The following is a 16,751-nucleotide window of genomic DNA, read 5'->3' as shown; positions in this document are numbered from 1 at the left end:
ACTTCGATCAGATTTTAGCCATTTTTATTTCTTAAAATTTTTCATGAATTTTTAAATGGCTTTTCTGTCTGTTTTATTATGTTATTTCTTTTCTTTGGGAACAATAGTGATTCCTTGGGAACAGTATGTTGGATTCCTTTACTTTGGTCCTTTAAAACTCTATCCACTTGATTTCGCTTGCTTTGTTCACTCCTGTGAGAAATGTCCTCAGCAGTCGCATCATTTTGTTCTTTTGATTCCTCAACATGCCCTTTTGTTCCACTTCCTCCCTCAGACAGTTCATGTTTCCATCTCCTGTCCTGCCACATCTTCGTGATTGCTTGTATCTCTGCATGAAATTCTTGTTTTTATAAAATGATATCTTCATTAGTTTGTTCAGATTAGTGTGTCCAATTTTGATTTTGTCAGCAGCAACGTTGTTTTTCTGTGGTGTCCATATTTCATCTGCATTTTCTTGCATGTTTTTCTAATGTAACATACTTGTAGATCTACTTCTTGTTTCTTTTGAATTGCACATCTTTGAATGAGTTTTATTTTTCTGGATAAATTATTTATAGATGGTAATGTTAGGTAGAAAGTAGCTGAGAGCTACTTTCTCAGCAAGAACTTATTAATGATAAACAGTATTGGATGTGATTCCGTTGTTTTAACCGTGTATTTCTTTATAAAATTGCCAGGCAGGTAGAGTTTTTCATCTTTCCACACCGACAGACTGCTTTCCTACAAATACGCTTCCTACAGTTAGCCCCATCTACTCTTCTGACCACTAGAACAGAGGAGTATATTCCCGCAGTTGCCCCCTCATTCCAATTGCTCATAGAAGGTGTTGGTTGTGCCCCTCAGATCATTGCACTGAACTTTGGAGAAACATACACTGGTCCTTTTAGCTGAGATCCTCAGTTACTGCTGTTATTCTCTGAATCTTCCTGCATTTGTTGGATTTTTATGTATTCAGTCATTCTTCCACATACATTGATATTATGTCTTATGGGTTTCTTTCTTATTGCTTTTGGGTGCTATCTAGAGGAAAAGTGGGGAAATTGTTTTACTGACCAATGTAGAAATAAGAAGTACCCATTAAACTTTTGAGATAGCAACAGAAATACTGAGAAATAAAAAATGGGATGTATCCACTGGGAGGTTTAGTTGAAAATGTTCAATATACAATTTATTTTAGGGGAAGGCAATAAAACAAAAAGCTTACTGTGTTATAATAAATATTATTGAGAATTTGAGATTCATTTTCTGAAGAATTAAGACTAATTTGAAGGGCATTGCTTTAAAGATTACTTAGCTTTTCATATTTGGGGATGTTATTTTAATCAACTGTGATCTTCTCTGATTGGATTAGAGACTTGATTTTACCCTACTTAGAAACTAAGCTGGCCTATTACTGTTGCATGGATGCTGTCAAAATGTATGTGATTCCTAGGTCAGAGACAAAGGATTTTACACTTAACTCTATAGCAAGCAGCATAAGCATCAGCCAGTGTATTTTGGTTCCTCTTTGCCCAAAACCCTACAGGGACAACACAATACGGCCCAGACGAATGCTGCACATGCACTAGGTTTTCATCAAAACTGAGAAAGATTGACCTTGGGGCATCTACCCTTTATAGCAAGTACAGTAGGCCCCCCTTGTCCACAGGGGGTTGTTCCAAGGCCCCCAGTGGATGCCTGAAACTGTGGGTGGTACCACACCCTATATACAATATGTTTTTTCCTATAAATACATACACACATGCCTATATACATACGTACAATAATGCTTAATTTATAGATTAAACACAGTTAAATAGTAAGTAACAATAGAAGAAGACAATTATAACAATAAAATAAAGGTTAATTGAACACAAGCTCTGCCATATCATGGTACATAGTTGATCTAATAACCAAGATGGCTATTAACTGCCCATTTGGTGGGTAGCATATACAGCATGAGGTATGCTGTGCAGAGGTTTTGTTAATGCCCAGGGTGGTACAGAGCAGGATGGGGCAAGATTTCATCACAGTACTCAGAATTTAAAACTTATGAACTACTTATTTCTGGAATTTTCTCTTTAATATTTTTTGGGCTGTGGTTGACCATGGGTGACCAAACCACAGATAAATGGGGATTGCTACAGTAAGTAAACCTGCTCTTTATCCAGGGGACAATGTTACCCCATTTCTTAGAGTTATCCTGAGAGATAGCCTGGGTGAAGAGCAAGCTTTGTGGACTTGGCATACCCAGTGTAAAGTGGGGAGTCACGGCAGAGGACTGTCTCTCCTAACTTCCCCCCTCATCTTTCTCTCTCACCGTGTTCCTAAATCCCTCCACGAATGAGAACCATTGCCTTTATGTGATCTGAAATGTTTTATTAAACACACAAGACTAACCACCAGTGTGTTCTCTTGCTACTGCTGTTCAGGTTGACCAAACTCTCTTTTGTTATTGTTCTTTTTTTAAAAACTATATCAAGAGCAAAGAGTTGCATTTACTTTACATTTATCTGTTCATCCATTCATCCATCCATCCATCCAATCTCAGTTCTTGGTGCACCATCATTGTGAGTCCCAGTAAGGAACCTTCTGATTTAATATATACATTTATGTATTTATTTCTATATTTACATTTCCTGCTCCCATTTGTTCGCTCCCATAGACAACTACTCTAATAACTTTGAGTTCACACACATATCATTATAAAATATTGAATATTGCTTTGTACATGTATGTGTTCATTTTTAACTTTTTAAGTTTAAAATGATCTCAAAGTTATAGAAATATTGATATGATAAAAAGATTTGCCCTGGCTGGTGTAGCTCAGTGGATTGAGTGCAGGCCTGTGGACCAAACAACCATGGTTCGATTCCCAGTCACGGCACATGCCTGGGTTGCAGGCCAGTTCCCAGCAGGGGATGCATGAGAGATAACCATACATTGATATTTCTCTCCCTCTCTTTTTCCCTTTCCCTCTAAAGATAAATAAATAAAATCTTTAAAAAATATATTTGCCATGTGCCCTTCACTGAGTCAGTTGTTAATATACTGTAACATTTGCTTTCTCTCTTTCTGTATTTGTTCATTAATTTTTTATTAACTATTTTAGAATGAGTTGTAGAAATTTCCCTTATTCCCAAATATTACATATTTATTTCCTAAGGAGAAAAGATAATCTCTTAACCACAGTACAATTATCAAATTAGAAAATTTATCACTGATATAATTCTATCATCAATATATAATCATATTCAAATTTTCCCAGTTGTCCCAGCAGTGTTCTTTTATAACCTTTCCCCCAATCCAGTTTTCATTGTATTTAGTTATGTCTCTAGTCTTTATTGTAGAACAGCTCCTTGGCCTTTTTGTTACATGAGAGTATGTATGTGATTTTTGTTTATATATTTGATAGAGTGTTATAGACATCCCTCCTTTTCTTAATTTCTTTACCGTTTTAAAGATCCACCCATACTTACGTGTAGGCCTCTATCTCATTTGCTGCTTCCAACTTCTATTAATGTTCATAGTGTGCTTCTGACAAAGCTTACGTATCTATTCCCCAGTGACAGACACCTAGATTGTCTTCAAGTCCCTGCTATCATAAATAATTCTGTTGTGAACATCTTCATACATGTTTCCTTTGGGAATATTTCTTGGACATATATCCAAGAATAGGATTGCTGGGTCTTAATGGATCTGCCTATTTAATTTGACTAAGCACTGCTGAGTTGCTCTCTGGAACAGCTGCCCTGACTACATGACAAAGATCGTGGACTAAGATCCCAGCTTCTCTTCATCACTGCCAACACTTAGTTCTAGGTAACATTCTAATTTTTGCCAGTATGATGGTTTTAAAGGGGCCTTTTTTTTCATTCTCTCTGATCACTAATGAGTTTCACCTATTTTATTGTCAAACTCTTTGTCAGTAGAGTTTCCTCAGGAGGGAAAAAAAAGTCTTCCCCTCTTATACTTCTGAAAGAATGTATTAAAACTATGTACTCGATTGTGTATTTTTCAGCTCATATCTAAAATTTTTTATTTTACATTTAAGTAATTGCAAAGGATAGAATTTCTGGAGTACTGTATATATTAGTATATGAAAACAAAGTTGTTACACATTTCTTTTAAATATGACCAAATGAATCTGAATGCCATAGCAATTTGGTAACTATCATGATGCTTTTTAAAAATACACAAACCTGTTCTTTTTTTTAAATATATTTTATTAATTATGCCATTACAGTTGTTCTATTTCCCCCCTTCATTCCCCTCCACCCTGCACACCCCTCCCCCACCATTCCCCCCCTTTAGTTTATGACCACGTCTCAAGGTCTTTAGATTCTATATTTCTCCTACTATTCTTGCCCTCCCCCCTATCTATTTTCTAGCTACCGTCTATACTACTTATTTTCTGTACCTTTTCCCCCCTTCTCCTTCTCCCACTTCCCTGTTGCTAACCCCCCATGTGATCTTCATTTCTATGGTTTTGTTCCTGATCTAGCTGTCCTCTTAGTTTACTTTTGTTTTAGGTGTGGTTGTTAATAACTGCGAGTTTGCTGTCCTTTCACTGTTCATCTTTTTTTATCTTCTTTTTCTTAGGTAAGTCCCTTTAACATTTCATATAATAAGGGCTTGGTGATGATGAACTCCTTGAATTTGATCTTATCTGAGGAGCATTTTATCTGCCCTTCCATTCTAAATGAAATCTTTGCTGGATAGAGCAATCTTGGTTGTATTTGGATTTCATGACTTGGAATACTTCTTTGCAGCCCCTTCTTGCCTGTAAGGTGTCTTTTGAGAAATCAGCTGACAGTCTGATGGGAACTCCTTTGTAGGTGACTGTCCCCTTATCTCTTGCTGCTTCTAGGATTCTCTCCTTCATTTTAATCTTGGCTAATGTAATTCTGATGTGCCTTGGTGTGTTTCTTCTTGGGTCCAACTTCTTTGGGAACTCTCTGAGCTTCCTGGATTTTCTGGAAGTCTATTTCCTTTGCCAGATTGGGGAAGTTCTCTTTTATTATTTGTTCAGATAACTTTTCCACTTATTGCTGTTCCTCTTCCCCTTCTGGTACCCCATATAATTCAGATGTTGGAGCGTTTAAAGATGTCCTGGAGGTTCCTAAGCCTCTCCTCATTTTTTGAATTCTTGTTTCTTCATATTTTTCTGTTTGGTCATTTTTTCCTTCCTTTTGGTCTGCTCCCTTGATTTGAGTCCCAGTTTCCTTTCCATCAGTATTGGTTTCCTGTGCATTATCATTCATTTCAATTAGTTTAGCCTTCATGTGTTTCCCTAATTTGTGACTAAAATCGACCAGTTCTGTGAGCATCCTGATCACCAGTGTTTTGAGCTGTGCATCTGATAGTTTGGCAATTTCTTGGTTGCTTAGAGTTATTGGCTCTGGGGCTTTGAGTTGTTCTTGAGCCATGTTTTGATCTGTTTGTGCCTGTTACGTATGAGGGGCGGAGCCTTAGGTGTTCACCAGGGTGGGGCCACCCAGGTTGCTGGTTTGTGATGCTGTAGGTCGGGGCAGGGTCAGAGAGGGACAATGGTGGTCCCCTCAGCCGCTTCCCACCACTGGGGCCTATGTGGTCTGTCTCACTGCTTGTTCCTTCACCAGATTATCTGTGCATGAATGCATGACTGTGGTCAGTCCTCAGTGGTTCTGCCCGCTACTCCACACCTGGGATCTGCCCACGGGTGCTGGAGCACCTGGGTCATGCGTCCGGGTCAGTTTGGTGGCTCTTTCCTGCCCGACCCTGCTCTGCTGCTGGCTCTGCCCCTCTTACCGGTTTGACTGAAGGGTTCGTTGTTGTCAGACTTCTGTATAGTTCAATTTTCTGTGGTTTGGCTGCGTTTTTGTTGCTAAAACTTTGTTGTTTTTAAACTTGGTTGTGCAAGAACAACCAAGTTTAAACACCTATGCCTCCATCTTGGCGGAAGTCCTCCTGTTCTTTTTTTATAGTAAAAACTTTTATCATTTTTTCTTCTTTAATTCAATATGTCTGCTTCTTCTATCCCTCCAGGAATATTACCCTAGTGTATATTTTAATGTTTTAATGCATTTAAATATATATTTTATGCTTAAAAGTATATTTAATTGTATCAAATGTCTCCATAACAAAGATATATGTAAATAGCAATTACATTTAAAATTTCCTGTAATCATACAGAAAATTTTTTTCTGTATTACTTGTTCACTAGATATCAATCATTATTAGTTGATGATTGATCAGAGAAGCTAATACATATTATAAATTTTAATAAATAATTAACAAAAGCAAAGTTTTATAAGATGTATTTTTAATTAGATACATTTCTGATAATGCCATTTATCTCTGTGTTTGTATAGAGTGAGGTAGAATTTGAGCATCGTTTCAGTTTATTTTGTTTCTGCAGATGATGAATGCTTTGTTTACATAAGTAAGTAGATGAGATGAATGGAGTTTATTATAGAAATATCACTCAGTTCTTCGAACTTCTTTGGAATTATTTGTCAAAAGATAACAATGGGGATTTATCATGAAAAAATATTTTTAACAATCCATCAACTGTTAATTTCATTTTATACTCAAATAAATTTGATGAAAGCAAAAAACTACATGATAGTTTATTCAGTTGTTAACGTCATTCTTTCTCAAAACTGACAACAAAGGTTTCCAATTTCTCTTTTCTTGACATCCATGTTTTTATACCCCAAGGCTGTGAACTATTGTAAAATTATAGATCGATGAAAGATAAGTTTTATTTTGTAAGTTGGAGAAATATGATTTCAAAAGAAGAAACGAAAAAGAGAAAATGTACTTTTTTTAAAGAAAAGAATATGTAAGGAAGTTGATGATCTCGAAAATGGTTTTCTGAAAGCTCTCTGCGCCTCCCCGATACCCGCCTCGGCAGGACTGCAGGATGTTGAAGAGACCGCTGCTGACAGGAGAGACTGGTTTGCGAGCTCTCGTCATTTGACAAGAATCACTGTAGTAGTCACACATTAGTACCAACCTTGTAGAGAAATATAGAATATGAATTTCACTGAATTAAAAATGTGAACAAAGGAGGTTTTTGTAAGTTTGTAGCTGATTGTTTTGACAGAATATGTATCTAATTCAACTAACTCTAAACTCTACCATCATGTTCCTAGAAGATTATAAAAGAAGGTTGACTCTAGCATGTTGATATCAAATGGGAAAACTAAATGTTGGTGTTCTTTGAAGTTTATTTGGCATTTTAATATAAGGCTCTGGATATTTACATACACTTCCTTTGCTTAGGTTAGTTCCTCTGCCTGAAATACTGGTTCCTCTTTTCTGCTGCCCGCCCCCATATGAACATATTATATGTCCTCACTATAGCATTTTTGCATTATATTTATGAAGGCCAATTCATTCCGTTTTCTAGACCTATCTCAAATCTAATCCCACCTCTCTATCCAGTGCTCTAATTCAGACCCACATCATTTTCCGTCTGCTGTCCCTGGCTCCATTCTCTCCCCATTCCCAGGTCCCCACCACAAAATTATTATAATGGCCTGTCTAAAATACAGACCACATCCATATTGTCCTACTCAGAAACCTTTAGTTCTTATAAATGTCTGTTTATAATATGTATTAGTTCTTATAATATGTTTAGTTCTTATAGCCAAATGTACTAATACTTTCATTTATTATCTCATAATTATCTGTTCTCAACTACCTTTCCAAATTTTTTTCCAGCAACTACCCTCATCTACTTTTTACTCTTATCACATAAACCATTTATTTCCCTGAACACATATCATGGTGTTCTTATTAGAATGTCGCAATGGAAACATTAATTTTTTTAGTAATATTTAGTAAAATTCAACCTGAATTTTTTACTACATGTGATTAAAGGCTAAAATTTATTTGTATGCAGTGGACATATCCTTTACAGAATAATTTTGGTTTATTGTTGAAATATATATTTAGATCACATTGATAGAACTAGGCATGGCCATAAGACACATAAAACTAACAAAGAAACGCTATGAAAAATGGAGGGAGTGGTTGGTAAAGAAAAACCTTATCTCCATAATCCTTAAATACATCAAGACTTTTCAAAATGTTTTGAAAACATGCATACAAATGTACATTGCCTATGTATTTAATTCTCATTAATCTATATTAAAGAAAAGGATTTTTGTGTTTCGCCTATGGCCTGGAACTCAATGGATCGTAACCATCTTCTATAATTCCCTTCTCATTCAGGGTAGTGAATTAGCATGAACTGTAGCATGTTAAAAGGCAGGTTCTACTAACAATTCCAACCCTAATCGGATGATATTTAGTAGGTCTTTTTTCTTTACTAAATTTGTTTGTTTCATCCAAAAAATGAGCATTAATATATATTTTGTATCCGTTCAAGGAGAGCTGGTATCATGAGATATCATTTGAGATTATATGATAAATTTAAAGAGGTTTAGAAGTATATTGTATCATTGAATTATTCCTTAATCTTTTTAATTTTAATCCTATATTTCCTTAGAGGATCTGGTCTATCGATGTGGAAGGCATATGTTGATGAAACTAATACATGATCAAATAAGGAAATAAAGGATGTATTGGGGTTTGTTTGTTTTCTTTTTTCTTATTTCTTTTATGTTTCTTATGTTTCTTCCTTGTTAAAACAGTTTTGGTATGAACCATGATGGAATTGGAAATTCTTGTGGGACGAAAGGTCATGAAACAGCAAAGCTTATGGCAGCTCACATTACCGCAAATACCAATCCTTTTTCCTGGTCTTCCTGCAGTCGAGACTATATCACCAGCTTTCTGGAGTAAGTAATCTCTGGAGAGTGATGACGAATTGCTCTAGAAGTAAGCCATTGGTAGAAGCCTGATATGTAGTGCTTCAAATTTGTATAACGAGTAACTTTTATAGGGCCCAGTGATATTTCAGGCTGTACCCAGAATATTTTAATATATTATTGTGGCAAATTTTTTTCTTCACACTCATACAGAACAGCTGAATAGATTAGAGGGACTGGAACAAGAATTTAAGTGGGGTGGATGATGTGGGTGTTAGAAATGTTCAATACATGGGAAGCAATGTTGTAAAAAATGTAGATTTACATAATTAAAACAGTACAGGTCAGACTTTAATTCTGGGATTATACATTTAATTTTGTTGGTGAGAAAAACCTGAATTCTATAAGAGTGCCATAGTATCTAATGGTAGCAAGCAACAACAAAAAAATTCAAACATCGAATAAATAGAAATTAAAAACGTCTTTGAAAATTTATCGACTCATCTTTTTTACAGTTTGGGACCTTCTTTGTTGGCCCTTTGATGTTTATTCCAAGAGTTTGATTAGTTAACTGTGAGGAATATAAATTAGCTAAAGTAAAATGTTTGGGAAAGCAGATGTTCCTCTGTATCTCACCTGCCATGGGGCTTTCTTTCGTATTGAACTCTGAAAACTAGTAGACAAAGGTCTCACTTCCTGTGTGCCCTTGGGCAGGTGACGTCACCTTTACAATCTTCATTGACCTCATTTCCTAAGTGAGTTTAGGTAGTAATACATACATCATCATGTTATTATGTATATAATTATGTATAATGCTAAAATGTGTTAAAAACTCTTAAGAGACATGCATTAAGTGGTAAATATTTTAAATGATATCAAGGTTGTAAGCTTTACAGCTGTCTCATTACCTTCAACAATTTTGTGCCATGTTTTCTTGGGGAGAAGAGATTAAATACTCTGTGAAAAAGTGAGTCATACATAAAACACAAGCAAGCAACAGAAATTCTTTTTAAAAATTGGCTTTTCAAAGTACACATTAACATGATGATAGTGTAACATTTTAAACATTCAGATGGGTTATGTAGGGTAACATTGTTCATTTTAAAGTTTTGGTTTCTATCTGCAAATGGCCTGATTATATTCCAAAAACTTATAGTTATGTATTTTTAAAGAGCCTGAACAAGAGATTTACCTAATGCAATGCTTTAATTGCAGATCAAAAGATAAATGTTTAAAATGGGCTCTTTTTAATTAACTAATATAACAGTGAAACTGAAGGAATTAGAAATTTACTTCAGAAGGTAGTTCTCCTGCATTGCCTAACAACTTTTAATCCTAGTAATAGATAATCATAACAATGTGCTTGTTCGGTGCCAAAGCAGGGCGAAAGGCTCTAAAGATAGAACACAGAGAACTTGTTTGACATATTTTGGTAGTTTTTAACACAAAGCACTAGCAATATCATTTTCCAAGATGTTTTTAATGAGATCATATTACCTCAATTTAAACATTGTTGAAAATCTGCTGTCCCCAGAAATCAAGCCAGGTCTGCAATTTCTCCCTTGACTTGGCTCATGTTGTTATAATGGAATCTTAGTGTCTGTCACCAGAAAGACGAACTATGTAGCATGCTCCATATTCCTGTGCATTTTGAAAGGATTCCCTCCTCTCGTTCTGTTCAAGCACCATTTTCTTGCTCCTCTATCCCGTTTCCATGCAGAGCACATTTGCTAGGACCATCTCTGTGTGCATAGTAAATACAAGGACCAATGTTCATCTCTTGCCAGCACCTACCTAGTACCTAGTTGGAACAGTATTAAGGCTGAGATTATATGATAAATTTAAAGAGATTATGAAATACATTGTATTGTTGAATTATTCCTTAGTATCTTTAATTTTAATCCTGAATTTCCTTAGAGGATCTATATGTTGGTTAGACTAATGCATGATCAAAAGCAAATTCTAAAATTGCTGATAAAATACAGTTAAGAAATCACCACTGGCTGGGTGGGAAATGTAAAATGTTTATTAGTTCCAATAAAGTATTCCATTGAATGAATACAAAAAGTATTATTTAAGCCTTGCAGGTGTGTTCCACCTGCAGCCAGTGGCCACGTGGGGCCCTGGGTGGCCATGAATGCGGCCTAACACAAAATCATAAATTTACTTAAAACCTTTTTTTTTTTTTTTTTTGCTCATCAGTTTTCATTAGTGTTTGTGTATTTAATGTGTGGCGCAAGACAACTCCTCTTCTTCCATTGTGGCCCAGAGATGCCAAAAGGCTGGACACCCCTGTGCCTCTTTGCATTTTGTATGAGTAAGCACAATTAGTCTTGACAGGGATCTAATGAGCTTATTTATCCTGTATTTTATATTTCTGTTGTGTATTCTCCTGGGAATACTCACACAATTAAAGCCATTTGTGAAAGATAAATATGAAAGACAATGGGTAGAGATTTAGGAAAACTTGGCTGTTTCCATCCCTTCTTAATAATAAACTAAATAACTCTGATCATAATCTGGCCGAGTAATGAAGGTTTTTAAAATACAAGGCCTTTAAAAAGGTCAGTTCACTGGAGCACAAAGACATAATAGTAACTTTCTTGAGTTTCTTTGTTCCTTTCTATTAATGCAGTGGACTTAATTGCTTTAGCAGCTCTGTGTGACATTTTCTCAAATCCAGCGATATTTTGATCAGGGATTGAGGTTACATTTATGTTTTATAGTTGGCTCAAAAAGACTTATAACATTTTATTTCAGTTTCTCCTCTCAAGAAAAAGAGATCTGTAAAGATGAATTGTTTAGGAACTGCAGCCCAGCCAACAAAATGCATACCTTTCTGTACTTAGTGACTGTATAGGCCAAAAAGATGATGGTGGATTTTAACAATGAGCTTTCTGTGATTTATAGATTCACTATTCACTATGTTCAGCTGAAAACCACTCCATGGCCTTTAGATGCCAATATAGTAAAAAGCCTCTCGTGTCATTCTGAAACACTACGTGCTACTGATCAGTCAGGAGGTGGTGTTTACCAACTCCCAATATTTTTTTTCAGATTTCTTAAACTCGGTGATTCAGTAAGTGGTTCATGAATCGCCCAGAAGCTGTCCTGATTAAGTAATAAAGAACCCATTTCCGTTAGAATGGACGTGTTATGCCAGCTTCTGATGTTTTCGACGACGGCTTTGCAGGTAGTGTCCTTCCTATCTGCCTGCGGGACTGACTGATTTATTTACTCACTGAGAAGACAGAGAAAGGTGAACCTGGCACTGTGGCTCACTCTCACTGATGACCGTGGGCTAATTTTCCAGGCAGTGGAAGGCTGCCACCAGTCATTTAGGCCAGTTTTCCTTTTCCTTTTTTTAAAATATGTATTTTTTCTACCACTTAGTGGTAGTGCAGAGTAATTTCATATAGTTTTAAAAAATTCTGAGGCATCTGTGAATCAACTCTTGCTCTATTTAAATTGAAGTCTGTTACATTATTTGAACTGTCAAAGACCCACAGCAGATCTCCTCCAGTTCCAAATTAAATATGGACTGTGCGTTTTCACAAGGGTGGACGCTGAAAAAAGAAAGGCAACATTGTGGTTGAAGGTGAACTAGTAAGAAAGATGAGTGTAGAGCTACGAGAAAGGTGACATAGATAACCAGGATGACCAAGGCACTCACATTTCTTCTATAGCAATTACCTTTGAAGGTCAATATCAACTACTAGACAGAAAACAAACAGTTTTATAGATAGGACCTCTTTTTTACCTGAAACCCTTGAAACAGCTTAGAAAAACAAGTTTCTCCTCCTTCCATTTTTATGACACGTTTTGGGGACTTTTCTCAAATCCATAAATGTCTTTGTTAAGTCATAATTACATATGGAGAAAAAGAGAGCGTGACTGAGTAAACCATAATTTAATCCAGCGCTTCCATATCAGACAGAAGCCTCAAGTTCAGTTGTGTTGAAGCACTCCTGTCTTTCCAAGGGACAGGAGAGTAAGGTCTGACTTAAAGTAACTCATGTTAGGATATAATGTATTGTTAGTTTTGTGAAGACTGATGAGAACATCGTAGATAAGACCCTGGACTTATAGCTGATAACAAGCTAATTCATTTCTGTTTCATTTAGGTGTATTAGCACAATTTTGTAGAAAATAATATGACATGGCATTAAATGTTAAGTTTTTGTTGTTAAGAGATTGTTAAGGTATGTAGAGTTACACAGAAAGATAGACTCACTGTCTTGTAGGCGGATAGTCTATACTTTACTGTATAATTGTTCAAGTGAAAAATAAATCTAAAATTACAATTAGGGGTATATCCTCATGTGTTCTGGAAACCAAGCCAAGAGTGCATAGTTTACACAGGGGTCTGTAAATTTTAGTTGAAGACTCAACTCTGGCTCGAGTTTCTATTTTCAAGGCTAACTTTTGAGCTATGTAAATAAGACCTCTAAATTAGAAGTAGAACACATAAAATATGTCTTTGCTATCGTGCTGCAAGGATTTCTGTAAATGTAAATATACTTGGATTTACTAAGAATTTCATAATCGAGGAAAAAGATATTTTCAAACTGATACACACTTTTTTGCCTCGTCTTAGAAACATAAACGTCTAGTTATATCAATTAGCTAGAATCCTATATTAAATAAAAATCACTCATAACTTCCATTTGGTTAAAAGAAAATAAAATATAAGAAAATAACTCATGTCTAATATTTTTAAGAAAGGGAAAACATTTGTACCAGGACTCATATAAAATTATTCACACCAACATAATTTGCACTTTTCAGAAATTAGAAATAATTCCAATGCTCATTGATATTTGTGGCACAGTGTTAAATGGAATGTCAAAGAGCAAATACACGAACAGTCTATAATTATACGCACCAACATGGATATATCTCACATTCCTAATACTGAATGAGTGACAGAATAGAGTCACAAAAGAAAACCTGCAATGTGACTTCTGTTTATATAGAGTCCAAAAGCTGACAGGTAAATATTGGGGGAGGTAAAACTGCTAGGAAAAGAAAGGACATTATTATTAAAAAATCAGAGTATTAGTTACTTCCTTAGGTGAAAGGACGGGTGGGATTCAGATAGAGCACTTGGGAATTTTCTTAGAAAAAAATAAAGAGAAGCAGTTTCAAGGTTAAGTATACATTGCTTAGATCCCTGTCCTCTGCTTTCTATTCTGATATCTGTGATATTTCACAGTGGCAATTGATGACTTAGAAGCATGGACATATCCAGAATCATTACTTTCTAAGGATTAATTAATAATTTATAATGGAGATCTATAGATTTAGCTTACTTTAAATTAGCAGGATAGTAGCTGACAAATTTTAGTAACATTTGCAAAAAGTATTTTTGTTGCTTAACCCTCAGTTAAGAATTAAAATGTGAAAATGAGCCCATCTCCCAAATACTTCACACAAGGTTTTATTGTACAACATATACCAGATATGGTTACTAAGAGGAAAATACGTAGTCCGTTCTTCACCCAAAATGTGGAAACAATGGAAGTCAGCCTTGCCGCAGACTTGCTTTCCCAGAACCATTAACAATAGGTAAGACGCCTGACTTGCAAATGTTGGTAATTTGTACAGATGTCACCAAACCCATCTCAATAGGCGTTGTTGATGCCATGTTCCTAACTACACATGTTCATTTTTAAGGATCAGTATGATTTTTCACGTATGTTTTCTTTTATATGGTGTTTTATTCTCCTGTAAAAATATACTGGAAAAGGAAAATAATACATAGTAATAAGTAATTCCAAAGAACTGAAACAAAAACCCACTTCGGGATAAACTTTCTCAGAAGGGCTTGGCCACAGATGAGCAGAATGCAGGGCATCCTTCACTGTCTGGAGGCCCTTGCCCTGGTCTTCTCCATGGTGTCTTTAAAGAACATGAACCATCATGAGAAGACCATTAATAACTGAGAACAAGAGCTTTAAAGAAATAACTATTGTTGCTTTCTCCTGGATTAGTCAATTTTCAGATTGCCATCAGGAAAGAATGTTTTCCTCAGCATATTATTCTTAAACTTTTTGGTCCATCTAATTTTTCCCCTAAATATTTTAGGTTAATTTTCTGTATTCCTAAGAAGTAATCATGTATGATAATTTTTCATTGATTTTTAGCTGGTGCCATTTCCATGAATTTATTTTATATACTTAGAAGAAGATATCTTATACTTTTTTTATGCTATTGCCAAATATTTTTATTTGTAGAATCTTGTACTAAAGTACTTCAGTACTTAAATTTTCCTCATTGATTTATAGTAATAAATTACTTAATTTGTTATTTTATTACATATTTAACCCCTTGCATCAAGACTTTTATTCTCATGAATATTCCCTATTATCAAAAATGGTACATCTTCTTTCATTTTATCTTTCATATTGATCTTTTCATAATTAACCTTAATATAAAATTTTGAATTTACTAGTAGAATTATATTTGCCTAAAATTTGGATACCCATATAGATTACAGATATTTTATATTACAAAATAAAAATAACTTTTCTATTCTTAAAATTCACCAAAAAAGAATTCTTTCACTGGAGTTCATGGCAATTTCTAAGAGCACACACACACACACACAAAAAAGAAATAAAAAGCACCCGTCATGAAAACTGGGTAGCCAAGTGGGAAAAATCAGCTGTTCTCTATTAGGTAGACAGATACTGTGAGCAGCAGTGAGTGAAATGAGTGTAACAGGTAATAGTAAAATCCTTCTGTATTAGCACCACTCCTAATATTCCATCTAAATATTTTTATTGATGAAAAATTAATCAAGAAGGGCATAAATGAAAGAAAAATGTGTAAAGAAGACAGTATTCTGTCCCTTGGGTCTTTTAATCTGGCACTTTATGAATAGCGTGTTTCAATTTTTAAAAGGTATTAATTCGCTGCTGTGCAACTGTACACTTGTATATGGCAAATTAACTTTCACATTTTAAGACTATGATAAAATTTTAAGCAAGTATGAAACTCATTATTATGTGTGGTTCTTTCTTATCTGTAAATGAAAATTTGTACTGTCCTAAATAATAGTTGAGGAACTTCTACTTGTGAAATTATTTTCCTTTGGCAAAGCAGATGGAAAAGATTTGGGAAAAAAAAACACAAGTGCTGGCACAATTGACAGGAATGTTGGAAAAAATTTTTAAGTGTTGGCATAGGAATTCTTTAAAAATTCTAACTTACATGTGAAATGAAAGTAAAAAAGCATCTGTCCTATTTTATGCACACTGACTAAATAAAAGTGAACAATTATATTTAGCAAAGTATAAAGCTCTTTAAGCTAAGGTATTCTGTCTGGGTTTTGGCAACCTTTATGTTATTTGTTCCACCGAATTAAAATATTATGTTTGAGTGCAAGCACACTTTGAAAAGCAGAACTTATATAGAAAGAACATTCTCTTTCCTAACTCTGATGATCCTAGATGAAATATGAAATTTTTGAAAGACTAAACACTTGTAATATACTTGAGAGGAGAACTTTGGATCTTGGCTTCATCTGTCATTCAGCCCATTTATTACTGAAATATTTCAAGAACCTTTGGACATGTCACCTATTGTTCTGCCTAAGGTGGAAATATATAGATTAGGTCTTTAAGGATTACAACCACATTTTTTTTAATTTTCCACATTTTGTGTTTTTAATTCTACTACCAGATGTGGTTATATTTTCACTGAAAACAAACAAGAAACTTAGGGCAATATGAAATTCTGTTTTGACTCCTTCAGAAATTAGTTTAAATCAGTGTTTGAAGGCCAACATGACATTTTCAGATTGTTGTCTGCAATACTTTTATTATGTCTTTGCTGGAAAAAAAAAAACTGCTGGAGCTCTTATTCAGGCTTCAGTAAGGCTGTTCTGCTATGTGATTGTTTCTTGGTCGAACGTATTGTTTTTCATGCATCAAGTTATTGAAACAAAGAGCTCAACACATGGTTTTATAATTGTGATTTCAATAGTGCATAGTGTACCTAATTTCC

The 16,751-nt window shown here is 34.9% G+C and overlaps 1 protein-coding gene across 2 annotated transcripts in view; it reads left to right on the top strand.

Annotated features, from left to right (window-relative positions):
- ADAMTS6 (ADAM metallopeptidase with thrombospondin type 1 motif 6) overlaps positions 1-16,751 on the top strand; it is a 245,277-nt gene that overhangs the window by 120,890 nt on the left and 107,636 nt on the right. For both annotated transcript variants that reach the window (XR_008390127.1, XM_037150818.2), the window contains exon 10: positions 8,625-8,771. Coding sequence is in view for 1 of the 2 variants with exons in the window: in XM_037150818.2 (XP_037006713.2) it covers positions 8,625-8,771 (147 nt within the window). In the remaining variant the exon portion in view is untranslated. The remainder of the gene's footprint in view (positions 1-8,624; positions 8,772-16,751) is intronic.

Source organism: Artibeus jamaicensis, unplaced genomic scaffold (assembly GCF_021234435.1).
Source record: "Artibeus jamaicensis isolate MK-2021 breed Jamaican fruit bat unplaced genomic scaffold, CSHL_Jam_final scaffold_369, whole genome shotgun sequence".
NCBI lineage: Eukaryota > Metazoa > Chordata > Mammalia > Chiroptera > Phyllostomidae > Artibeus > Artibeus jamaicensis.
This window is presented reverse-complemented; position numbering and strand designations above follow the sequence as displayed.